Below are 27,108 nucleotides of genomic sequence, written 5' to 3'. Positions count from 1 at the left end.
GTGCGAGGTGGATATTTTGCGGACATGAGCGTCTTATAGAGAGTGGAAGTTAACGAATTTCGTCGGTCTCATCAGTTTGGTACGGCAAATTGGCATGCGCGTCAGTTTTCCTTTGTTCTGAAAATGTACCTTGAAAGTTACGACCAATAAATGTGGTTAGAATATACACATAAATCTAAGTCGCCAAAACCCGTCTAAATGTCATCGTCGTTAGCGTTGGCGACAGTCAAGAGCATGTTGTGTACATCGTCGTTGTTGCAAACAAAAAAGTCGCACAACATTCCAATCTCTCTCGCATACCAGACGAAGATTGTTACCTCACGTGAACTCACTAACTCCATCTTACGACAAAATAAACCAATTGCTAAGGAATTGCTCGAACATGATCGGTAATAAATCATAACAAAATGAATAAATACTTATAATAAAAACTTATATTCACTTCGATGCATGTACCTATACATTGTTAGATACTGGTTGATCATATTCTATTTATTCCACTAAATCCCCTTGCTTGCCAACACAGTGCAAATGAGTATATTAGACTTGAGGAGCGACATAGTTTGATTCCATTTTTTGTTTTTTTTCAGACAATTGAAAAATTTGATAAATTTTGAAAAGATGTTTTTTTTTTAAAATTTGGAAACAATTTGAAATGTTCTTTTTACTTATTGTGGGGAATGAAAAGATCTTTAATATTTCTGTCTAAAATGTTTAAAAATGGAACTTTTCTACAAATTATTCAACCAAATTCATATCTGCAAAGCTAACACCATATCTCATCTTGATCGACTTATAACCAGTGGCAGTGCATTCTGCATTTTATATACGATATAAACATTTTTTTGTGAAATCTTGATAAGCTATTAAAAAAATATGATTTGTATATCTTTGTGCAGCTGTTAAGAAGAAGAATCAGGTTGTTCTATACTCATGTCTATATCTGCATCGGGGGCGTAGCCAGGAATTTCAAAGGGGAGGGGGTTCTGAAATTTAGGTGCTCCCGAAGTATGTGTACTAAATGTCGCACAACCTGAAAATAGTATGTGTACCAGGTTAGGGTTAGGGTTAGGGTTTGCCAATTTGTGATTGCCAAGTTTGACTGTAACAGCTGGCCGGAAGCCCGCAAGTTTCTAAGAGAACTGATCTTCTAAAAATTGCTATGTGCGTGGCAAGTCACGCCCATTAGTCGTCGTTTTTTACTCATTCCAAAAAGGGGGGTTTCGACCGTCAACCCCCCCCCCCCCCCCCTGGCTACACCCCTGATCTGCATGTCTGTATATATTTATTCTAAACAGGATATAATTCTAATGTACTACATTTTCAAACAGTTTTTGTATAATTATCTAAAAATAAGTGTGAATGTAGTTATCTATACAATGCTGTGAAAAATGTGTGTGACTCTGCTCTTTATATACTGTTATTCCAAATCTATGTAAAAATGGATAAAAAGAAACAAAGCAAAAGCCCTCGACAAGGAGGTAGATTATCAGCAGCAGAGCAACAAGCACAATTAGCTATTGCTCAACAGCTTGGGATTCCGCCAGAATACTTAGATCCCAGTTTAATGGGTTATGGAGGATTACCTTCAGGAATTGATCCACAACAATTGCTAAATCCGATGGCTGCAGCAGCTAGTGGTTTTCCATTCATGAATCCTGCTGCTCTGCAAGCTTTCGCGGGTCTTGGTTCGTTGGGTGGACAAAGCACCGCAGGTATGTATTCTAATATATGAGTTTTTCAGATAGTTCACTATTTAGAATATATTTCAATGCATTTTTTAGGAGTTTATCAATATATTCACTTGGCAAATATCAACAATTGGATTTTAATTCAAAAATAACTGAAAGCGGAATATCTTTCTTTAAATTTAATATATGAAACTGAAATTTATTCATAATGATGCCTTAACCGAAATATTTATATTAAGGCGCTGCGGAATGGTGGAATCTAGCACAAAATCAGGCCCTGGCTGCAAGTCTTGGGGGTTTCTATCCTGGGATGATGCCTGGATTTTCTATGTTGTCATCCGATTCATTGCAGAACACAAAGTCATCAACTGTAGACAAAATGAAAGAAGACAATAGGAAATCCAATAGTCGTAATGGTAGGCACTTTTTGTACATCATATATACAGGTTTTTGCAAACGTGGTCTGTACCAAGAAAATACAATCGACTGCAGTGAAGATATTTGGTCTGTAACAACATTGTGGGGTTTGAAAGTTAGGTTTTAGGCTTTGAAATCTTTTCAAACAGAATACTTTTTCAGCAAACATTGTGAAGGATTATACCTTGATTTTGATTTATCAACCACTATAATTGCATGAAAACATCTCTGAAACAAGTCTCATAAAACTGTAGTAACATTATCTCATTTCTTCTTGACATATCTTCTCATTTCATCGTGATATATTTTTAAATTGCACTTTAAACGGCATATGTTATTAGGATCAAGAGGAAATTTAATTTTTTACCACTCTATGTAACCAGCATTTAAAAACAAACAGATCCCTTTTGTGCAAACGTAGACCTTTTATCATGATTTATTCAATGTTAATTAATTTATTGAAGAATTGTCGCCAAGGCCTGGGTCATCAGGTGCATCAATTAGTCGATCTCAACAAGACAGAAAAAAGTCGAATGAATCGATGAACTCATCTTCAAGAGAAAGACCTGACAGTCATCATAGTACAAGTTCTCCTTTCCGAGGAACAAACGCAAAGCAGAGCAGTTCAGCTGGGAATTCTTCCTGGGTATGTGGTTCATGTTTTCATATCATGATTGGTGTCAAGATTATAGAAGTATTTCATATCAATAAAATGGGTACTCCCGTAGTGTGTGTGGACCAGGTTAGGGTTAGGCTATAATTTTATTCCAATTTTCCTTATTTTACTTCTATTACGAGTTCAGGGACTGTCTGTGTTAGCCAAGTCAATATACCCCCTGCCCCCATAGGCTTCCGTCCCTTTACACAACTTGATGTAAAGTAGGCGAACAAAATTAGTTACCTCCATATTGGTACACACACTTCTGGAGCGCCGTAGAATGACCCATATCCACCATTCAACCGAATGGAAATTTTCAGCAACCGAACTAGCTTTGGTTTTGATTTATTCTTCTGCATAAAAAACTTTTTGGTATTCTGGCAATTGAACTTTGTATCTCATCATAAGGCTAGCTGTAATATTATTATTATTATTATTCACAATTTCCCTACTACATAGACAGCAAATAATTTAAAGAATTTTTAATATTTCAGATGGATGGAGTAAGCGGCCAACACCAACAAAAGTTGAATGAGCAGGTTTTTCAGGTTTGTCAATTACATTACCCACTTGCTGTTTGTGAAATTCTTTATTGTCCTCTAGTATGAGATTACAAAAATCCCGCTGCAGAAGGCCCTCAATTATGCGATTGTCATTGCATATAACCATATATTGATCTTGGTCCATATTATCTCTCAATTCATACCTTAAATTCAGTCTACAATCTACATAGTATGCATTTTTAATCCTATATTGATCAACTTGTTTGCAAGTAGTCCATTTCAATCAATAAAAATGCTGGGTTATAATTGTATGTCAATGTCTGACATAATTACTGTATTATAGCTAAATAGCTTGCATGCTTGAATTGATTCTATTTGTAAACAGTATTGCATATTGATTTTGTGATCAACAGTTATGTTTGAAGTTTGTCTTCATTTTAATGATGAGTTAGTAAGAATAGACTTAAAGATTATCTCCAATCTCCACTGTTAGTCATTTTAAATAAATATATGAATTAGTATCAGGTGATTGTATTTCTGTTGTTGTGTAATCTGGGTATATTGATTTAATATTTGACTGAAATAAATAAATGTCCAGAAACCTACTAATATGCTCTGAATCAAGTACATTCTATTTTTCTAGTTTTTAATCTCGTATGTCCGTACTCAATGTAAATGTACTTGTAAATATTTCAATCAATGTTCATAAAGACAAAGCTTTCTGGCGTTGGATCAAAAATAATTCTTTACCGCCATATTCAAGTTATTTATATCTGTCAGTATCAAAAGTATCTAAATAAGTTACCCATTTGTTACTAATGTTGAAAATTTATTTCACGTCATTCTTGTTAATAAATTTACTTGGTCTGTTTGAATGTACACCAAAATTGCATTTGTGTGTTGTCAATTGTTGACATTTCAGTCAGCTTCATTTTGTATTTGTATATTATCTACTGGGAAAATCAGAAATGCCAGTTGAAATCTATACCAATTGATTTACTCTCATTCGAGTGAATCTTTAAACACTCTTCTAACCATGCTCGACTAGAGATGTACTTTTGTGTATTAAATAGCTTTTTTGCAAATTGCAAAGTAAACCTATTTATTATTAAAGGCCATACGTGGCCAGGTATACAGTTCACTATTTATTGGTCGAGTTTAATAATGTATAAATCTTTATTATTTATATATAGGCAGAAATTATGAGGCAACTTGAACAACAATTTTTGGTGCAACAGCTTCAATTACAACAGCAACAACAACAAGATCAGTTAACAGCTGCTTTACAATCAGTGATGGCGGGTTCTTCTGGAACTTCACTTGGATCTAGTTCTAGTTCTCATAAAAAGGTAACTCTTTAATCACCAGTAGTAATCGTATATCTGTGCATATAATAATATATTTATGAATAATAGTTTATTCATAACTATAGGTAATTAGACATTGTTTGTCAGTGACTATGTATATTTATCTGATTGGATAATACCTATTATTTTTAATCTTCATTCATTTTAATGCTGGAGCCAAAACTTTTTTTCCAACACTTTTCATTGACTTCAAGTGTGGCGACAATCAGCATTTGCTTTCTTATAATATACCACCATAAATCTGTATCTGTAATAGTTTTAGTAGCTTTCACCATGGCAGTGTTTTCCTATAATTCATCCTAAAGATGAGTCTTTTTTACTTCTGAGTGAGTGTGACCTTGCTCTGAACAAATTCTCTTGAAAATGCAAGAATATCACAGGTGGGCCCAAGAAAACAGAATCCATAATTTATTCAACATTGAATTTCTGTTTGAGTAATCTTAATCTAATTATCGCTCTGCATAAAAATTATATTCTTTCTATAAAAATTTACTAATGACCCAGGTACTGTTTTTTGGTCATCCTATATAATATATCTTAGACTGAGATCAATGTGAATGGAGAATTCAATTTTAATTTCACAGTAATGAATATTTTGTAATTCCCAATTTTTATTTTAGTTTTAATTAGCTCTGGCAATATGATCTACAATAAACTTTCATTATTTTGTGGTTTTTCCATTTCCATCTTTGTAATTAATGTTTAGGGAGCTTCTTCGGATGCAGAGAAGTTGCAGCAGCAGATGGCTATGATGATGCAATTAATGCAAACGGGTGCTACAGGTTCCTCTCTTCAAGGAATGTCACCTGCGATGGCGTCCTCTTTATTCTCTACTCCAGGAGCTTTGGAAACTATGATGGCGATGAGTCAAGTATGTAAAATTATTCAATTTTCAATATGATTACACTAAACTGTTTCAGTGATCATATTTTATTTACTCGCAACAAAATTTCTAGTCTTCTTTTAAACAGTATTTATCATCTCTGTGACGAATCAATCATCTTCCTGTATCCACCACCTAACTCATTGTTTAGATAATCGATTGGGGTACAGAAAAAATTCAGCAGCAAGTCACTCAGTTGCACATTTATAAAATTGTAATGAAAACTTTTGTGACTGTTTTTTGGAAATTGACAAAATTTTTACTTGTAATTTCAGATGGGGAATATGAATGCTCTAACTGGACTTGGAAATTTACAAAGTTCAAGTAAGTCTAACGAAAGAACTGATCACAGAGATAAAAACTCTCTATCATCCTTTTCTTCACATCATCGTTCGTCATTGCACAGTCCACCCAAATCAAAGCAATATGCGTCTTCTTCGTCTCCTAGTTCATCAAAAACCAGAGTTCAGTCTTCTTCGCCTCGAAAATCACAACGTCAAACTCCAGAATCAGCATCGACTAAAAATACTGCTATTCCTGGCATCTCTGGTATACCGGGTGCAGAACTTTCTCCTGATAATGCTTTGCTTGCTGCTCTTTATAGTCAGCAGTTACAACAGCAACAGTATGAAGCATTTTTTAAGCAAGAATTGGACGCTTCGAACAAATTCAGAAACAAGGCTGCAACTCCTTCTTCTACAAGTTCAAGGGACTCAAAATCTAGATCTCGTGTCAAACAAGAACCTCGCCATGATTCACGAAATGAATTTTTTTCATCTTCGTCCCATGCTAGATCGAGTTTATACAGTCCCGCTAATTCAACTTCATCAAGGGGGAAAGCACATACTAGCCCGCAAAGAGATTTCTCCAAATCTCCATTCAGAAAATCAAGGGACCCTGACCATAGTCAATCTCGCGGTTCATCTTCATCAAAACACTTGAGTCCAAGCACCACAAAACATTCCTCTTCAAAAGACCATAGACAGGAAAATGTATCTGAAACTCTAAAACTATTTTCTGCACTTGCTTCTAATCCAAATTTAACTCAACAAGAACTAGCTGCATTACTTAGCATTCCAAACACAGCTGACGCAACGGCTTTGCTTTCTGGTATGGGTGCGATGCAATTTCCTGGAAGCAATGCCTTCCTTGATCCATCACAAGCAGGAAATCAAATGACACAAAGTGAATTAGAAAAATTAAATAAAGACTTAGCTGCTGCTTTAGCATTTGAAACACAAAGACTTCAGGAGCAGATGAGACAGCAGCAATTGCAATTGGAAAACAATCATAAGAAATCGAAAGATAAAGACAACAGAATATCTGTAATACACCAGGTTTGTATTCAATTGTCTCAATCAATTATCTATATCAGGGATGGCAAAATAACTATAACGCCAGATTGTAGTGACATGATTGAAATCTGATCAAAAATATATTTATCTCCCAAACCTTGAGATTTCGAACCGATTTGTCGTATCATTATACCGTAAATGTTTTTGGTGATTCATATGCATGCAACCCTGTTTTCGCGCACAAATTCCTTAAAATCGAGTAATAAAAATCGCTTCAAATCAATCCTGGTGTGGGGGTTAAGGGCTTCATGTGTAAAGCTCATATATCTACCAAGGATTATAAAAACTCAGTTTTTTATATAATCGATTGGGGTACAGAAAAAATTCACCAGCAAATCACTCAATTGCACATTTTAAAAATTGTAATCAGACTTTTGCAACTGTTTTTTGGAAATCGACAAATTTCTTACTTGTAATTTGTTAAGCTCATATAATATCTACCAAGGATTATAAGAAATCAGTGCTTATATATATAAATTGTGAAAAGATGAAAAAGCAAGTTTCTCATCGATGCAGACATATTTTAATAAATATCTATGATATTTAATTTTCAATAATAAAAATATAATTTTTGACAAGGTTTGCCATCCCTGATCTATATAGCAATGCCTATACTTTGCCTACTATGTCTATTAATTAAAAAGATATTGCCAATTTGGTCAAGGCCTATTTAAAAAATTGAAATAAATTTGGGTAAAAGACATCTCCATATAATCAGTGGTTTTCAACCTTCTATGCTGAAGCGGAACTCCTGTGCAATAGTTTAATTGTTTTTTATTGTATGAAATGTGAATATATAAATTTTGGTATATATAAGAGCAAACCTATGACTGGCAAATCTTTAAAATGTAGTTTGATAACAGTAATGGGTATTCGATTTTATTTAGACAATATGCATATAAAAATATAGACCTTCGGATTTGAATGTAAACCCGGAATCCCGGTTGGGCCCCACTTCTCCAGAGTGTGCAGGTGTAGCATATATCATTGGATTTCTGGCGTGGTTACTTGTGATCTGATTCTTTATGATTGATATTTCAGAATAATACCTCATCTGAAAATACATCAGATAAAGCCTCATCATCCAAATATCAAGAAAAAGCTGGTAAATTTTAAGTTCAGTAAATTGGATTTTTTTGGAATATTCTTTGTGTGTATTTTGTAACTGTTATCTAGCATATTTTTTTATATTTATTTGAAAAAATATTTTTATACAAAATCTTGAAATTGTCATATGTCCAAATTCCACGTTTAAATTTAAATATCAGTATCAAAGTGATAACCATAATAATCCAGCTGATTTTATCCGGCTGAATTTTGTATTCCTTGTGTAACGAAACCGAATCCAAACAAAATTGTTAAAATCGTTCATAATTAATTGAACAAATAGTGGCAGGGATCTCATTTGTTACCGATTCACCTGTTATATATCAATATAGAAATATTTTTGATTCGAACATTCATTTCTTTAATATTAATTTATTCCAACTGTTTCAGAAAAACAATCAACTGAAAATAATAAAGTGAATGAGTTGAAGAGAAGAAATGAAGATGCTGCGTCCAGTGATGGAGATGTTGCTTCTGAGAAAAATGGTTGTAAGTACCTGAATTTCATCGATTGTTAAGTAATTCCCACTTATTGAAGAGTTTGATTAATTTAATGTTTTGTACCGTAATTCAGACAAACAGTTTTAAATCCATTTAATAAATGTCAATGTGTCATGGAAAATTTGAATGTTTTTCTAGTTTCTAATTGTGTTAAATAGTGGAGCTTGTTTATATCGATTTTGAATAGTTTAACCGAAACGCTTTGGTAAATTATAGATTTTGTGCTTCCTACAATAACCTGAAATTTATATGTTGATCATTATGTGCAAATATAACACAGTATTTTTGCACGTACTTGTAGTTGTATTATTAACTTAGTGTATACTTATTAATAGGGACAAAGCTTGTTAACATATTATGTTTTGTAAGTTTTTCATCCCAGGGCATGTCCAGTTTCTTCCAGTTTTGGAGTAGGTTGTGAACTTACTTTGGAAAATACTCAAAAATTTATTGAATAAAATACTTTGTATTGTTTGTTATGTTAGAATAATCTCTATGAATTTATTTGAAATGTTGCAAGTTTGAAGCTTGAAAGGTGATTCTATTTTAATCAAGTTATCATATATTTATCTTTTGCAGCTGTGGGATCCAATAGAATTTCTAGAAAACGCCGCCGCGTCATTTCTGGTAGTGAAGAGGTTCTTGAACCTTTAAAACACGACTGGAAACGGGAAGTTCGGTTCAGAGCTGTTGGCAATCATCTGAAAGGAGAGGTTGTTTACATATCTCCAAGTGGAAAGAAATTTAGAACCTATCCTGATATACTGAAGGTGATGACAATAAACAAATTTTGAAAACATATGCTTTTTTTGCGAATTTGAGTCTGTTTATTTGAAATAATATCGAGATGTTTTCGTAAGGTAGGATTTAATACAGGGTGACCTAAAATAAACAGAACTCATTGGTTTCTTAATTCCCTCTAGAAAAATGATGATATTTATTCGGCACTTGAAATTCTCTTTGTGTATGATTGTACCCAAAAGTTTTGGAAATCTAAGATGTTTCCCACAAAAGTTATAATGAACTGGGTTCTGTTTTTTTTTTGGCTGCTTGTAACTAACATCTATTACTGAATCTATATTCAAAGATTTATAATTTACGCCATTTTTTTAGCACAATATTTTTTTCTTTTACCTGCAAGTCAATATTTTATGGTCTCGTAGTTGACTATTGATCATATTTCATAAGCTTTTCTGGATATTCAAAAATAGTTCTTCATATTATATTTCTTGTAAATGGCTTCCTTTTTACAGCATATTGAAGAGAACAACATGACACATTTGCAGAGAAATAACTTTTCATTCAGTTCGAGACTCAAGGTTGGATCATTTCTCGAACAAAAAGAAAAAGAAAAGGGGAATACTGAGGTATTATTATTCGAGGAAACAAAATGTAATTGTCAATGTAATACTGTTCCTTTATTTATTAAGTATATTCTAAGTCATTGACATAAAATTTTGTAAAATCAAGTTTTGTTTGATTTCCAACCTTCGATAAACTGTTATCTTTCTTTATTTTCGATGCCATCATAGTTTGGTCAAACACACTAAACTTAACCTATAGGTCATCGTGCCCAAAAAATTGATAATAAATTGTGTTTTATATCTGTCTCTTGGGATTTTAAAAATATTTACTTCAAAAACAAAATGTTAGTCATAAATCATATGTCTTCTCCATTGTCCTAACTTGTATATTGAAATGGTATTAAAAAACTAAAGCACATTTATTTACTTATATTCACTTTTGTTCAGTGGAAAAAAATAACAGAGGAGGAACTTGAACAAAAAATACAACAAGTTGATAGAAGTCGAAATTCAAGCCCTTTGCCTGATAATTGTGATCAAATGAGCGATTATTCATCATCTTCGAAGGCAGATTCTAAATCGTCTAAAGCAGAGAAAGAAAGAGGTAAATCTTTATATATCGTTTTGTAGTGTGAAGCGATAATTGTTACTGTTTTTCATTTAATTGTGTATTGAGGGGGAGGGGTTTCTGAAATGAATTAATTTATCATTAGGTGTGCATTGCTTTATTTCAATGAAGTTTAATTTAGTCGGTGTGATGGCCGAACAGTTAGGTGATAGACTTGCACACCTCGGGTCCAAGCACCATGCCCACCACCCCACCTGGGGTGTAATCAATTGGATAGACAATCAGAAAGATTCTAATCCTTCCATAAAAAATGATCCCCTTGCATACCAGTGGCTGCTTGTACTGGGTCCTGTTCGGTGCAAGAGGAGTGAATAAGAGTCATATGAGAAAAGTGATTTTCATTTTTTTACAATTTTATTTATTCATCCATTCATTGATAACTTTGAGTAATCACAGAAGTGAAGTGAAGTAAACTTTTATTTACTGCAATTGTTGGCTCTTTATTTCTACTTATCTATGTTCAGCAGATAAAGAGAGACAAAGAGAACAATTGAAGTTATTGCAGGAACAAGAAAAATTACAAAAACTTGAGCAAGATAGAATCGAAAGAGAAGTGAAAGAAAGACTTGCAATGGAGGTAAAAAACTTTAAATTTTAAATTTCGATCACCTTTTAACCAATAAATAACAAAGAACAAATTGTATGTTTTGTAACTAAAATCTTTTGGATTCTTACACAATGTGCTTTTATTTTAGTTTTCTTTTTTAGGGTTCATTTAGTTATTCAAAAATAAAATGTTTTCAGGAACGTCGGGCTGCTGAAGCATACGAGAGGGAACAGAGGAGGCAACAAATGCTTCTGATACGAGCTCTAGAATCTAGAAAGAAAGCTGAAGAGAGAGAGAAAAGGAGAGAAGAAATCAGACTGGAGAGAATAAGAGAAAGGGAAAAGAAAATGGTAGATTGTTTTTACATGCCTTATATGAAGGTTATCTCAAAATTGAAGATTTGACTTTAGAGGAGAATTCATAGGTCTATCTAGGTCACCTATGCACCCATGGTGTAATAAAGTGGGGGGGAAATCGCGATAGGTGGAAATTTTGGTTTTTCCAAAAGTAGTACAAGTCCCTCCGTTTGTATCGTCGATTGAAAGCTTAGTAACACAGAAAAAAATTTAAGTGTGGCAAACACAAATACTGACAATGTGAATTGTTTCAAAGGAGCAACGAAGAATAGCGATGCAAATTGCAAGGGAATTAAAAATGCCGGTTGAAGATATGGCAACTATTGGAGCTCCTGAACTTCCTCACCTTAATAGATTGCAAGGTCAGTGACATAATAGGATATTGCCTTATTGATAATGAATCATATTTATTTCTGTATCAAACTAATTCATTATCTAGTATCTAATGGACATAGGCTTATGGCTATTGCTGAAATCTTTAAAAAATAGAAAATAGATTCATGTTACCATTTGGGATGTGTAAAATAATTTGAAACAAGTCAAGTATTGCTTGCTGCCTATGTTCGGGTTAGGCTGTGAGGGGGTTGCTGGAAATCTAGCAAAAAATGCATTTCTCACAAGTTATAATTTATTATTTAATATCCAGATGTTGTAACCAAGCAGAGAAATAATCCAGGATGTGCGTCTTATTTTGCAATTGGACAATCACATTTCACACAATTTTTGAAGTTGCAATTTTTTTACTAGAACTTTTGCTTACATTTAGGGGATACCTTTGATAACGTAATATGGTCTGTAAGCTGTTGGTGTTTCTTGTTATTTCTTTGATGGGTTCAGGATATCAAAGATTTTATCTTCTATCCTATTTATCTTTACCAAACAACCATGGTGTTTTTTTTTTCAGGAACCTATGATAACAAGTGTCCTCATCAACTGAGCGGGAATGCATCGGCTGATTTACTGATGGTTCTAGAATTTGTGAAAACGTTTAACGAATGTCTTCGAATTGGTATGTCATGAACATTGGATTCTAGATCAATTCATATAGTTTTTGGGTTTTCCATTAGCGGCTCAGAGCCGTCAATCGGGAAAAGGGAAATAAGACATGGACCAAATAATGGCCAGGGCTGTTGTACGGCAGTTGCATATTGCCTTCGATTGGCTCTAGCTCAACAACTGTTTGGTCGAATGTCAGGAAATATGTTGTCTCACTATGCGTCTCACACCAAGAGATTTTACTCCACACTTCTTGTCTTGCCTCATTTTTTTGGGCAGGCAATGAGGCAAGCCCAATATTAATTTATAATCATGAACAGAAGTGGTCGCATTTTAACACCATATGAACACCCACATAAAATAAGCACCCACGGGCAGACGAGAGACTGGACTGCTTTCCATGGTTGCCTGTAAGTTTGCATAACAGTATCTCTGTTATGTTTCAGATGAGTCAACAATACCAACATTTGAGCAGATTCAATTAGGATTGTTAAACGATCCAAATCATACTTCTTCTGTAGTTCAAATAACAATGTCTCTACTTCATCAATGTTTATGTGATCCTGGCGTTCCCGCACCAGGTCCTTGGGTAAGCAAAATTAATCCATGTATTGTGTTTTATTACTGCTTTGATTAGACTTGATGGTGTGGTGCATCATGCTAAGCGTTAGGAATACGCTCACCATTGCACCTCTGTTTACCCTGCGTAGGTTCAAATCTCGTGAGGATAATTGTGTGCGAGAGAAATGTACGATGATTACCCTATGTGGGTTTGCAGGTTCGAATCTCGTGGGATAATTATGTGCGAGAGGATTATTGGACTCTCGCTATTGTAAGGTGGTTAACGTAACCGCTGGTCGGTTACGGCTTCCTCCACCATCAAGTCCATGCATCTTAAACAGAAAACTGGCTATCTAATCCCATACCCGACATGGACAGTGGTTTGCCATATGATTAGGCCATTCTATTGGCTATAATTTTGACAGGATCGTAATTGTTTCTGTTTGGCACTGGCTTCACACTCTGGGTGAGGTAGTGGCGTTTTGGACACACAATTTTATTTGTTTGTTGGTTATAGTGAAGAGTAACACTCTAACCTGGGATATTTTTCCAATTCTGCTTAAATGTAATGAATACATTCTTGCTTTTCAGCTTCATTGTCTTACTGGAGTGAAAGTTACTGATATTGATGTCAGTGTTCATAATTATTCAGAAATATTAAGACTCTTTATATGGGCGAGAAGTGGCTTCAAAACCGAGGTAATGATTTATAAATGTGATGGGTTTGTGCATAGTTTTTTGGGTGTTTGAGTATATATTTCCTCATTTTGAAAATTGGTATGAGGTTAATTAGGGTTGAGTGTGATATTCATTATTATTGTTTGTTTGGGCAAATCTTTGTATTATGAAATGTGCAAAATTTAGACATAACCAGATTTTTTTTGAATGACAAAGAATTGAACCACTACAAATATTTAACCAAAATAGATATAAGGTTCGCAGCACAGTGAAAAATGCATACCATTTGTTAATAATTTGGTGTATTTTTTAGATTGCACAGCGATTGGAGACGGTTCCATTTCTTTCACTTACGACGGATGAGAAAGCGCAATGTTTAGCATTTCTAGTCAATGAATTAGTTTGCAGTCGACCAATCTGTATGGAAATCGAGAAGAACATCGACAACCTTTCAACTTTGAGAAGAGACAAATGGATAGTTGAAGGACAAATGAGACAGTAAGTGTGGAATTGTAACTGAAATATATCCATATGTCCACTATTAATCAGATTCAATCTTATTACTCGTTAAAATAGAAATCAAGCTTAAAACTAATTTTCATTTCTACTCAATATATGCCTGATTTTGACTCAAAAGCCATTTTGAATAAAATGTGTTGTGGTAATCTGTCATATAATATCCTTATTTCAGACTTCGTGTTGCCAGAGAAAGAAATCTGATGCTGGAAGGTCCTATTATTAAACTGGAAAATCCAGATCATACAATTTCATCTTTAACGCCAACAAAAGTAAGCATGTTGTTTTGCATATCATTGATATTAACTTATTGGAATCCTTATTTTAATTTAAATACTCTGTAGTTTGCAAAGGTGTTCCGATGTTTACCTCATTTTAAACATCAAATAACATTTTCCCAGGTTGAGACACCCAAGAATTCATGGGAAGCCAAATTTCAGGAAAAAATGGATGAACTTACACAGGTGAAATTGTTGTTTTCAGATAAAGATTTTTTCATTTTGTGGGTTTACTCTTTACACGCCTCTGCACAGTCAACCTTCTCAAATGTATGAAACTATTGTTATTTTGAGAACCGAAATCTACTTGATTTGGCATTGTCTATCCCAGGGTTTCCCCAAGCTTGGTCCGCAGACCTCTGGGGGTCTGTGATGACTTATTTCACAGGGGTCCGCAACGATGTGAAAGGGGTCGGATCGATCTTTTATGATTGATTTCAATCAAAAAGTCATTGCATCTTTTCTCACAAAATGCTCCAAGAATTGATAAATTGTACAGTGAAGAGCAACCTCATCCATCACATTAATGTCGTTTGTGTTGTAAATGAAATATTATCCTTCCTCCTTGGTCAGGCACAGAAATTGATACGGTAGGATGGGGGTCTATCAAAAATAAAATTTGCAAGCAGAGATCAGCGGCCCAAAAAGTTTGGGAAACGCTAGTCGACCCAATTCATTACACTCTGGGTCAGGGGATGAGTATGGGATTTGACCCCAAGATCTTCAAACTGTGGTGCGATTATACCAGCATAGTTGAGAACAACACTTTGATCAATGTGTAATTCCAAAATTCCCTCAAGATATGTTGATTCATAGTCTTTTAAAGTTTTCTAATTTTCACACAATATTCAAAAATAAAAGTGTGATGTCACCTTTTTCTCTGAAAGAATAGAATTTAATGACACAGTTTGTATTTGAAGTTAGATCGTTGTTTCACGAAAAAAAAAGTTTTCATATTGTTTTTTTATTATTTTCAGCTGCACAGTTCATACAGTACTCAACTAACTAATAGCTCTAAACCACTGAGAGCATTGGATTTAGGACAAGACAGATATAAACGAAGATACTGGGTTTTGCCAAACCTTGGTGGGGTAAGAATATAGTTTTTCTCTGTTGAAAGGCGGGTTCTTTTGTTGTTATTCACTTGCGGATGACAAATCCCAATTTTTATATATCTAGACTTTTGCTTATTAATCTTTCAGTTCAGTTATGCTTTCAGTATGTGAAATTTGTAACTTTCTAGGTACATAAAAAAAGTTTAGATTTTTGTACTTTGCATAGTTTTATTTTAATGGTTTTTCTATGTGTTTTTGTTTTTTTACGAGGTATAACATATCTTCAATTTCCATTTGCTTACACAGAAAACTAGGATAATTTACAAGAGGGGGATCTTGGAGGCGGGCGCTTGGTAGAGTTTAAACTCTCGATAAATTCTAGCTGCACTCTGAGAAATTTTGAAAATACGAATCTGACTTATCAATAGAAACAAGCCAAACTTTTACTTTACAGCCATTGTCCCAAGCATGATATGTTAGGCCTACTACACTAATTAATAACCCATGTACGGTACGTCAAAGCTCTTCAACTATGGTGGCAGTTCGGGATGTTGAGTTAGATATTCACCTAATGCCTTGCTTTTTAAAAGTGAACAGTATATGAAAGCTATTTTTTGTTTAGGTTTATGTTGAAGGACTTGAAAGTGGAATTTCATATGAAGATGATGATGAGAGTCCAGATGAAGATGAAGATGAGGAAGAAGAAGAAGAGAATCTCGAGAGCGCTGATGACAAAGAAGAATCTTCTGACGCACCTGAATCTGAAAGTATAAAAGAGGAGGAGGAGGATGGTGAAGATGAAGAAGCAGAAGCAATTGAAGATGAAGAAGAGACAATGGATGAGGAGGATGAATGCAAAGTTGATACAGAGAACTCTTACTTGGATGATCAAAGTGGAACTATGAAAATATCTCAATCTGTGTTATTGCAGGAATCCAATGGAATCGATCATGATAATGCTGTTGTATCTGACGCTTTTACTGCTGAAGATGCAAACAGAATTAAAAAAGCATCTTCGAGTCAACACTCCAATAATGATCTACCAGTTGAAGATGGCGATTCAATGGCAGCACGGGACGGAATGGAAGAATCTGCACCACCTTTTCATGTACCCATCAGTAATAATTCTGATTCAGAATTACCAGCCGAAGAAAAAGATGCCAACCATACAAAGTCAACTGATGAACTGGCTAATTTAGCTACGGGAAAAATTGAAAATGATTTGGTAAACAGTGACAAAGACTCTAAGAACAGTTCTGTTCAAAATGGTGATTCATCAGCTAATAGTGGAGATGCTTATGAAGATAATGACCCGGTCGGTGATTTTGATCTTTGTGATAATATCGATAACGACACAAGAGCTAGTTCAGGCATTTCACGTTCATGCACACCAGAACCTGACAGCAACACAAATTCCTTTTTATACAACCCACAATCAGAGTCTAATATGGATGATGACACATCTCGTGAATACACAAATTCTCCAGTTCTATTCACAAAGCCGCTAAAACAATCTACGGCATTTACTTCCCCTATGTCCGAAAAGGAATCAAGCATTGAGCTGATTCCTCAGCCAGGTCTAATGAAAGAGTCCCTTCCCACAAAGGAAATATCTACGCCTGATAGAGAAAACGATGAAGTTTTAGTCGCAGCAAAAGCGATAGCGGCCAAAGCAGTTGCTTCTTCCTCACACTTGTTATTTCCAGGTGCATATTCTGTTTTTAATCAGAAATTCTGTCAAGTTAGAAGTTCTACCATGTTATTTTTATTTTTTAGAAAAAGAAAGTCCGACCAAATCCAAAACGATAGAAAATGACATTATATCAGAGAAAACTGACAATAAATCAAATATTCCAAATTCAGAGGATGGTGAGTTACATATTTCTTATGTAGGATTGCTTATGCAAGGAATAAAGATCTCGCTGATATAAAGGTTTTAGGTAGAGATGACAAAACCAGATGATTTCTCCTCTGAATACGTTGTGCATTATTATTTTTGATTTTGTATATTGAATATATTTTCGAATCGTATACCGTTCAACTGGAAATTCCACACTAACTATTGTAAATCTATGGGAAATAAATTGGTAATGCAGAATGTTTTACATGAGCATTGTTTTGATTTATTTTTTATTTGAACGTTAAATGTAAAATGCTAAAAGCTGTGAATATTCAAATGGAAATATTCTGAAGTATTCATAAAATCCATATTCGAGTAAATCCAATATTAATTACCAACTCTGAATGTATACGAATATTTAAATTTTTTTTGGTGCTCAGCGCTATATATAAATTTATTGTTATGACAAATGTGACGAGCTTGGACAATTCAGTGGTTGAAGCTGTCTCACTCATTTTACGCTCCGCTTAATAACTGTTTCATACTTACAGGCCAACTTCCTCTAGGAGAGCACACACTCAATGCACTTGTAGAAATGGGAGTTAATCCAGTTTCATTGAACTCGCAACAATTGGAGGTAAAATGATTTGAATTTCTAACAAAATATCATCTCAATGTATATGTAATTGATATAACAAGCTAACTATTCAAAACTTTATTTTTAGGCTCTGTCTCATCTTGATGTACCAGTTGGTTCAACACTAGAAAAATCGAATAATGCTGAGAAGAATGAGATGACAAAAGATGTTGAAGAAAGTGACAAGTATGTGCAAGGTTTTTTGTGTGTACACAAGTCCAGTTATGTGACATAAATTTTCTGGTGGTCACATATTCTTTGGTACTTTCAATAAATTTCAATAAAAAGGTATTGTGACTAACACAGAGATGTGCTGATGTTTCTAATGTTTTGAGATTTCTCATATTCAAGCGTGAATGTGTTAGAATTTTGGTGATAGAGCACATGAAGGTATATCCTAAATATGTCTGCACTGTTACAGGCGCTCCAGAAGTGTGTGTAGCAATATGGAGGTAACTAATTTTGTTTGCCCACTTTACATCAAGTTGTGTAAATGGACTGAAACCTAGGGGCAGTGGGTATATTCACTAGGCTAACACAGACGATCCCCGAACTCGTAATAGAACTAAAATAAGAAAAATTGGAATAAAATTATGGCCTAACCCCAACTAGGTACACACGCTACCATGGGAGTACCATGTTACAATATGGATTGAATTGTATACAGAAAATTGATCATTTTTAAATAGAGATTCGCCATCGTGCTTTCAATTTTCATTTTAAAAAAGTGAAAGAACTATTTGAGCATTCACCCTTTGTTGTCTCATTTGCAGGAGTAATGATGTTGAAAATAATGATTCCACTGATCCACTGCCTTCTGAACCAAACAAAAATGTTTCAAAACAAGAAAACACAAAGAAAGATCCAGAAAATGGAAGAAAAAAATCTGACGACCAAGACATTCCTATGGACCTATCTTGCCAAACCGCAAATTCTGAAAATCAGCCAGCACCAGATGCCGAACCATTCCCTGTACCTAAAACTCTATTGGCTGCTGCTGATTTCCCAATTAAATTGGAACATAGACCCATCACAGCACAAAGTGATTCACCATTCCGTGATAGTCCGGACTCAAAGTACGGAGAATCTAAATATTTTGTACCAATAAATTTTTCTAATGACATGAAAATGGAACAGGAAAATTATAATTCAATGATCTCATCTCGTTCTTCTCCGAATACACTCGCAAATTATATTGTCTCAACGAACAGTTATTCTGATTTTCAATCTCTCGATGATATCAAGTTTCCTATTCGTGCCCCTGATGTCAAAGAAGAACCAGATGTCATACCAAGAGGTTTGTGATCTTTTTTTTTCATTAGGTCAATTCAAGTTTTTTTCTGATTTACTAATAGCTAGGACCAAGATTTATCAAACTGGGTCCTCCTGGTTTTCTGTGGGCCATTAGCAAAGGCTTTAATTCAGAACAATTCACGATGACAACGTTCCTTTAAAGAAAGCTGACTGTGACTGTTTAAAATTCTTCGTTGCAGCAATTCTTGCGTTTTATGTAACGCATTGTTTTGTTTCATTTTTTTTTTTAATATTGAGCATGGCACATAAAATAACTGAACTAAAGCTTTTCCTGTTTTCTTACAAAAATTGTGAAATTATAATATGGATTAATATTGATACGAACTTTTTTTCACTGCTTGCCTAACTCAACCGTAAATAAACAATGGGGCATTCGTGTATGGCAGATGTGTGCAACATATCTTGCCATTGGGCCAATTCACTTCCGACAACCAGCTGTTCACACATAAATTCAGCGGGAAAGGCAGAAGGGAATTGGGTTGTCGCTCAGCATTACAAAAATAAATGCTCTGGGCAAAATGGCGACTGATTTAACACAGCGTAGAGAGCAAAAAAAACATTAGGTATTTTATCCATGTGAGCACCTTTTTAAACATAAATTGTCAGATTAGGATTTTATGCTCGATGAGGAAAAATCTGACAGATGACACTGGTCACACTAAATGCCTGTTTGCACACCCCTGGTCTATGACATTCTTGAAGCTTAGCGAGATATCAAATCCAAGATCAAGTCGATGCGTCTGAAAGAAATAACTGCTTGACCATACTCGACATTGACTGGTAACAAATCATGAGCCCGTATTTCGGTAAATGATCAGTCATTTCGGTTTCCTACTTTCGGGATATGAAAACCCTGTTTTATATGAAGTCATCATTGAGCTCATCTATATTTTTGAATATGACATGATATAACAATCAATAATAAAACTGTTCTATTACAGAATATAAGAGAGGATGGTGGAGAATTGAGAGCATGAGCCAACTCAGACGATTGAGTGAAAATCTTCATTTGAGGGGAATACGTGAAAAACAACTTCATCGGAACATCACAAAAAATTTTGAAGTTTGTACAAATTCAATGGAAGATTCAACAATCCCAGGTAGACGTCACTAACATATTAATAATTGGAAATCAATCAGACAATAAACTTTATTATTCATGCCAGTTGCCAATCTACTGTATTAATCACCTTTAGTAGGAGTTTACTGCTTATTTTTTAAACCTTGTTATCACTTGGAACAAGGCTCTTCGCAAGACGCTACTCACCGATAAATAGGGGCCCACTATTTTGGGATGCTTTATCTCAATAAACTATATACATTACAAAGATAAATGAAACTGTGTGGTCATAGATATTTTTAATAGGATTCATATTATACTCACATTTAATCTAGCCTGCTTCGGGAAGATTGGCAAAGTAAAATATGGCTTCGTTTTCACTTAGGAAAGGATAGGATTTACATATTATATCCTTGGAGAGGAAAGTCGATAAGACGGTTTAATCATATGGCGAACCACGGCCTCTCGTCCGGTTACCGGTTCATGTCAGATATGGGATCAGTTATTTGTTTTCGGAAGCATGGACTTGGTGGTGGAGGAAGTCTTAACAGACCAGCGGTTACATGAACCACCCTACGGTGGCGAGGAGGCCAGCAATCCTCTTGCACATAACTGATTTGAAGCTGCGAACCTACGCAGAGTAATCAGAGGTATGGTGGCGAGCGTATTCCTAACGCTTAGCACGATGAGTGACATTTTCGCACTAGATCACCATGAGATGACAAATTTGGTAAACATGGTAAAATTCATTTAAAGACATTCTGAAATCTGTCAATTTGAAATAACTGGAATGTAAAAATATTGTTTTCAGAACATAAGTTTGCTGTTATAACAGTAGAGAAGCCAAAGAATGAGCCTGAGGAAAAGTTGACAGAAGTTAATAAAATAAAGAAAACAACGCGTAGTTCTTCACAAGAGAGGAAAACTGAAAACAACGATATTGCATCAAAATTCCTCATGTCCGAGAAGCTGGCATTCGAATCGGAGATGAAAGTCTTGAATCAAGTTGAAGAATTGGCAACTAGATGTGTGGACATGGCAGTTGTATCAACGGTGAGTAAGAGAAATAACTCTTAGTGTTATCATCCAGAAAATGAAATACAAACGTTATAAATTTGTTTAATGTGAACTGTATTTTGTCACTTTCCACCTTTGGCAATAGGGGATACTAAAACATATTGAAATAATATCTAGCTCATCCTGGGGGAGCTATGCATAAAAATAAGTGGAAGCTAGTCGTAAATCTATTTGGAGAGATGTTCGTAACATATTCGTGTTGAAAAACTTATCTATAATCAATTTTTATTACAAAAGAGTAATGATCGATGGACATGAAGATCAAATGCTTATTTTGGCAACTCGATGTCAGCAAATGTTTAAAGAATTATTTGGAATGCCATAAGTGTGCCTATGGATTAAAAAAAATCTTTGAAGCAAATTTAACAAAATATATAAAAATAAGTTTGAAATTGATTGATCCATTAGTTGTGGAGATACCTCGTGTCCAATTACATCCATTTTTATTCTAAACACAGCAATGGAGCACAGATAATCCTCAACCAAGCAGGCATAGCAAGGATCTGGCTCATGTACCTCTACCTTCACTGAGAGATGAAACAGGGCTTGAAATCAAGTTTGATGCTGTGAATCCTATACAACATGATGAAGCGAGTGCTCTCGGCTCAGCTGTAAACTACCTCGGTTCCCTAGAACGTGCAGTGTGCAGAAGATATCTAAAACCTCCCCTTGTACGAAAAGGTGGAGCGTCTGAATTTAGCAGTCTACCATCACTTTCAGATGGGTGGGTGTTAGCCGTTTTGAAGTGATGAACATAAAATCAATCTTGAATGTAGAAATCGTAGACAAAAATAAAAAGAAGAGTCTTTTGTTATAACCCTACAAGCACTTGTTTATATATGCTTCCTTTTTCTTTCCCCATTTTTATTATCAAGATTTCTAGATGCCTTCACAACAGCATTATGTTTATGCTGGATATGAGCATCCGTATTGTTTATGTTATAGAATGTCTTGCAACCATTTGACATATTTTGTTATGCATTTTCAGGGCAATGGATGTCGCTCATGGCCTTCGAATTTGGAGAAATGCAGTTGCATCATCATCTAGTGCTGCTCAACTATCACTCTGTATTAGAATGTTAGAATCATGTATAGCGTGGGACAGATCAGCTTCGGTATGGAAATTTTGATCCCGAGTTATCAAATTAATCGTTCGTATATTGGTTTATTGAGCTGAATATAGTTATACGAATTTAAATTTTCTTATTTGCAAAGTATGGTTATTTTGAATATCCATTGAAGTATCCATTTTCAATGCATTTGAAGATATCCACTGAACTTGTTATACACTTCAATTTAAATTCGAAAAATAATGAAACGAATGAAATTCGCCTTGTTTCATAATATTCATATTTCACATAATATGTGATGCTAAGGGTTTGTGATTGTTGACTTGTATAATCATCTAAGGGTGATAAAATATAAATTTGATAAATAAAAAAATAATCTTTATAACCTATTTTTTTGTATCACAGCATTCACCTGTAAAGACTGAAGTCTTGCCATCAAATAAAACAAAGAAACGTAAGGGAGATAAACGAGGAGGAGCTTCCAGGACGATTAATCGTTCAGAGAGTCCTGTACCTCCAAAAAAGAAACGTAAACGGAAAACAAACACTGCGAAAAACGCTGCTTCATCCGCAGAAGCAGGAAGTAAAAAATCAAAACATTCCAGAATGCCAATTGACACTGCAGACGTTATTTCTAAATCATCCCTGACTGAAGATGAAAATGATCCACCTGTTGTCAATGGCGATTTAACGAATTGTGAAGCCACGTCTGGTCTGGCAACACCCATTCCTACAACACCATCTGTCTCTGACAATTTACAAAACTCAGTAATGTCAGCGGACAATAGTTGTGATTTTTCACAAAATAATGGCCAAGATTTTGTATCTTCTCCGGTACCAGAATATCACACAAACTCAGATAACGTGTCGGAAGAGTACAGGCCGACATCCGAAGCCAAAAAGAAGAAAAAGAAAAAAAAGTCGAAGAAATCAAAAACATCAAAGGTAATAATCAGTTTGTTCACATTTCACTCCTTTCTATCAAGCACAACGGCACAGTACTGTGGTGCGTCATGCAAAGAGTTAGAAATACGCTCGCCACAGCACCTCAGATTACACTGCATGGGTTCAAATCCCATTCAGGGTAAATTATGTGCGAGAAGATTGCTGGACCTCATAGGGTGGTTCGCGTCACTGCTGGACGGTTTCGGCTTCCTTCACCATCAAGTTCATACATTTGAAAACAAATAACCGTCCAACTAATCCCATACCCAACATGGACTGGTAACCGGACGAGTGGTCATGGTTCACCATATGATCAAGCCATATTATCGGCTTTCATCTCCCCCGGGTTAAATACGTAAATCCTATCCTGAATGACAGAAATGTTTTGTTTCTTGACTCAGCCTAATCAGTTTGTCACACCTCATGCTTGGTAGTGGTCTCTAGCTTTCCCACTAGACTAACAAGCTTGTTGGCAATATAGTTATGGAAATTATTGCACTTGGTTCTGACTCCCTTCTGAGAATATAAAAAGAGGCCGGGTGTTCAGGAAAATGTAACACTGGGAAAGCGTTCTAAAACACACACTAGTTCCATTGCCCCAATGCTTTAACTGAAAAATAATCAAATTCTCATAATAATAATAATACCCTTGCATTAGCTATTTGTTTATTCCTTATTTTCGAGTCTATTTCATGCTTTACAACTCTCATAGTTCTCATATAGAGCAATATCTGTTTTAGGAGGGCGAAGAGGGTGCTAAACCAAGCAAAAGTAAACCTAAGAAAAGAGCTGACAAGGAAACCATTTTATGCAGGTAATGTGTATGTAAAGCTTGATAAGCACATAGGCCAATTCAGTGAACCTCGAGTGCAAATGATAATAATTTTCACGCATTATGTATAAGCAACATCTTATTTGTGTAGGATAAATGTATCATTCAGTATTTGAAATTTGAGGTATGATATCGAAAACTCATGGAATTAGCTGTATCTTGGTATCTAACTTCTGTATCAAATTACAGAAGAGTTTTGAAACCCTCATTATTTCATGGCATTTACTTCTTCTTCTTAGTACCAAAGTTAAGTCAGATTTCAAAGTAAAAGTTAATCTTTGAATTTATTCATAGGAACATATTTCACTTTCTTTGTGAGGTTACTGTGAAAATAGAAATGGAACAAAATCATTGCTGTCTTCATAAAAACCCATATAGCAGATTGCAGTAATGAATTCATGCATTGTCGCGTTTTCCCTATCTGTTTTAATCTTCATACTGATCACTATACTATGCAGTCAATATAAAAAAAAAATTTGCAGATTGATTTTATGATAATAATTGTCATTGTCTGTTTTATTCCAGGAATGTTCTCAGGGAACTTCAGTCTCATGAAGCCGCAACTTGGTTTTTATTTCCAGTAGACTGCAAACTCGTTCCTGGCTATCGGAAAATTATTAAAAAACCTATCGATTTCCACACGATAGAAGGTCGACTGAAGAGAGGACGGTAAGTTTGTGTAAATGTATATTTGATATCAAAAATCTTGTCAAACACATGTTCACATGTTGATTGAGAGAGAGAGAGAGATTTATTGCCACAAAAGATTGTCAGTCTACCTCAGCTTTGATTTTGCTGCTGTATGTGAATTTTCTTGAGCTATTTTTTAGCTAAACATTATAATTTGATTTTAGTTCGGTTGCGGTAGCATCAGGCGGGCCTGATTGAATTACCCAAAGGACCGGATTTAGCCCGCGGGTCGTAGTATGCTCATGTCAGCTCTAGTGTTTGGCACGAGTCGCAATGCAGAATGTGCAGTTATTTCAAGTATATCCAATGATATCATTGCATCATTCATGTGTATGTGATGTAAAATTTGTACTGCATTTTTAAGTTACTCAAGGTGTATTTATTCTTCTAATAAGTGTAGAACAATATAATAATTTGAATACAGAATAAATATCATAATATATATCCTACCCAGGTACAAATCTAGAGAGGACTTTGTTGCTGAAGTTCGTCTTGTTTTCGACAATTGTCAAAGATTCAATGAGGATGATTCAAATATTGGAAGAGCTGGACATGAAATCCGAAATTTCTTTGAAAAAAGGTGATTGTTTGTTTTTTTATTTTCATGAAACCAAAAATTAACTGCCAAATTGTAAGTTTTTATTTCTTTTTATTATTATTTTTTTTGTTTTTAGATGGGCAGAGATTATGAAGGATATGTTCGGCGAAACGGTACCAGATATTGATCACACTTCAATTTCACCATCTATTCAAACTGACGATGTAAATGAAGAAGAAAATAAATTTGAAACTGACCAAACTGAATCTAATCCAGTGCCAGAATCAACAGAGAAGGTGGTGCCCTTATATCAATCATGCAACGATTCTTCTGGTAGCGGTGGACTGGTAATTGATGATTCGTGATAAAAAAGAATGCTATCTGGGAATCCGAAAAGTGACAGCCTTGGTGGTTGAAACTAACTTTAACCAAGCAATAGAGACTTGGATGTGCTACCTCCGAGACTTAAGTCTAAGATGGATCAATTCTAGTAACAATTATCGAATATGCAGCGATAAGATCGTGAAGTATGGATGTGCAATAGGTGCAGCTTTTGTACACGCCTGATTGAAAATGATTATGGACATATTTTTATTTATTTGCAGTATCGTTGAGTTTTTCATGTCAATTGAGTTTCATATTTCTTTCTACCTTGGCATCAATTACATTAATATTCGAACACAACCTATAAATGTTATTGTAATTGAATGAATTGCATTAATAAGGGTAAAAGCACCATAGGTATTATAAGTGAATATATTTGAAACAATTATTTGAGAAATGTTACTTATTTATCATGGCAAATGGGTATAAAATGGTTGGTTATATTACATTAAATTTAGTTTTCAACTTTTTGCAATTACTTTTTATATTATCAGTAATTATGAAAGTTGAACATTTGTGGGCCAAGTAAGAAAACATGACGGAGCTGCTATAATTACCTTATCTTTTAATTATTTTTTCTTGAAGAGTGCGCTCTTGTAACTTCATTCCTTTCGATGTTTGACACTTCTATAAATTTTTGTATGTGTGTCTGTGTTGTCAGATATTGAGTCTTTCAAAAATTTCAATCAATCGAATTGTTGCAATAAACTTCGTAGCAAATTGTTGCTTTTTTCTGGAATAAATACTAACGTTTGCAGATAAAACTTATTAAAGGATTGGATAGAGTCCTTGCTGGAGAGGATGGGTCAGAGCGATTCCCTCGATCACGGCAAACCGCTACATTGATGTCGTTTTCACAGCTGTGTAAGAGTTTACCGGTTGGACGTCCAAAGCGAAATAATTAAACGATTCCTCTGTCATTGTCACTGGTCTGACTAAGGTTATTAAACGTCGTTTTAGTGGACTTGTGTAGTTTTTTTTACGTTGTGGATAGCGAAATAGGCTGCAGAGAGCGCCCCGCGGTTTTTGTGCGAACAACGGTGCCATGCGTTACGGTACCGTAATTAAAAAGTAAGGAGGGTGCGAGTGACTATTCGCTCTTCACCTTCAGTGCAAATGTTAAATTCCCGAGATATATTTCGAACGCTTACATTTATAGTTTGCATTGCTGGCTCCAGGGTAGTTGGTCAGTCTTATATATATCTAAAAGTACTATCGCTGTCGCCCCCAGTTCGCGGTTTTCCGTGGGAGGAGAACAGTTGCGACAGGCGCGACGGTGTGGCTCAACGGGCTAAGCGTTAGGAATACGCTCGCCACCGC

The 27,108-nt window shown here is 35.0% G+C and overlaps 1 protein-coding gene across 2 annotated transcripts; it reads left to right on the top strand.

Annotated features, from left to right (window-relative positions):
* Positions 1 to 1,328: 1,328 nt before the first annotated feature.
* Positions 1,329 to 26,561, top strand: LOC120341956 (bromodomain adjacent to zinc finger domain protein 2B-like). Of its 2 annotated transcripts, none has more exons than XM_039410576.2 (36): positions 1,329 to 1,715; positions 1,931 to 2,107; positions 2,573 to 2,754; positions 3,261 to 3,314; positions 4,463 to 4,618; positions 5,343 to 5,507; positions 5,795 to 6,856; positions 7,916 to 7,979; positions 8,372 to 8,470; positions 9,062 to 9,252; positions 9,736 to 9,849; positions 10,234 to 10,390; positions 10,882 to 10,991; positions 11,159 to 11,311; positions 11,574 to 11,679; positions 12,222 to 12,326; positions 12,760 to 12,902; positions 13,466 to 13,573; positions 13,866 to 14,050; positions 14,244 to 14,340; positions 14,470 to 14,532; positions 15,324 to 15,437; positions 16,024 to 17,107; positions 17,178 to 17,270; positions 17,793 to 17,878; positions 17,967 to 18,064; positions 18,652 to 19,175; positions 20,134 to 20,292; positions 21,064 to 21,305; positions 21,788 to 22,053; positions 22,318 to 22,444; positions 22,805 to 23,344; positions 24,085 to 24,158; positions 24,702 to 24,845; positions 25,321 to 25,446; positions 25,541 to 26,561. In XM_039410576.2, exons 1-36 carry the CDS (start codon positions 1,442 to 1,444, stop codon positions 25,767 to 25,769), a joined length of 7,671 nt encoding a protein of 2,556 aa, XP_039266510.2. In that variant the 5' UTR covers positions 1,329 to 1,441; the 3' UTR covers positions 25,770 to 26,561. The 2 variants fall into 2 exon arrangements, with proteins under 2 accessions (XP_039266510.2, XP_039266509.2); XM_039410575.2 differs by having other exon boundaries at positions 10,879 to 10,991.
* The last annotated feature ends 547 nt before the right edge of the window (positions 26,562 to 27,108 follow it).

The sequence above is a fragment of the Styela clava genome, chromosome 3 (assembly GCF_964204865.1).
Source record: "Styela clava chromosome 3, kaStyClav1.hap1.2, whole genome shotgun sequence".
Lineage (NCBI taxonomy): Eukaryota > Metazoa > Chordata > Ascidiacea > Stolidobranchia > Styelidae > Styela > Styela clava.
The sequence above is the reverse complement of the archived record's forward strand: the minus strand, read 5'-3'. Positions and strand labels throughout refer to the sequence as shown.

Coding starts and splice junctions, on each gene's coding strand:
- LOC120341956 (XM_039410575.2), top strand. CDS start 1,442: ATGGATAAAAAGAAACAAAGCAAAAGCCCTCGACAAGGAGGTAGATTA. Junction 6,857..7,915: donor GAATATCTGTAATACACCAG/GTTTGTATTCAA, acceptor TTGATATTTCAG/AATAATACCTCATCTGAAAA. Junction 8,471..9,061: donor TGCTTCTGAGAAAAATGGTT/GTAAGTACCTGA, acceptor TATCTTTTGCAG/CTGTGGGATCCAATAGAATT.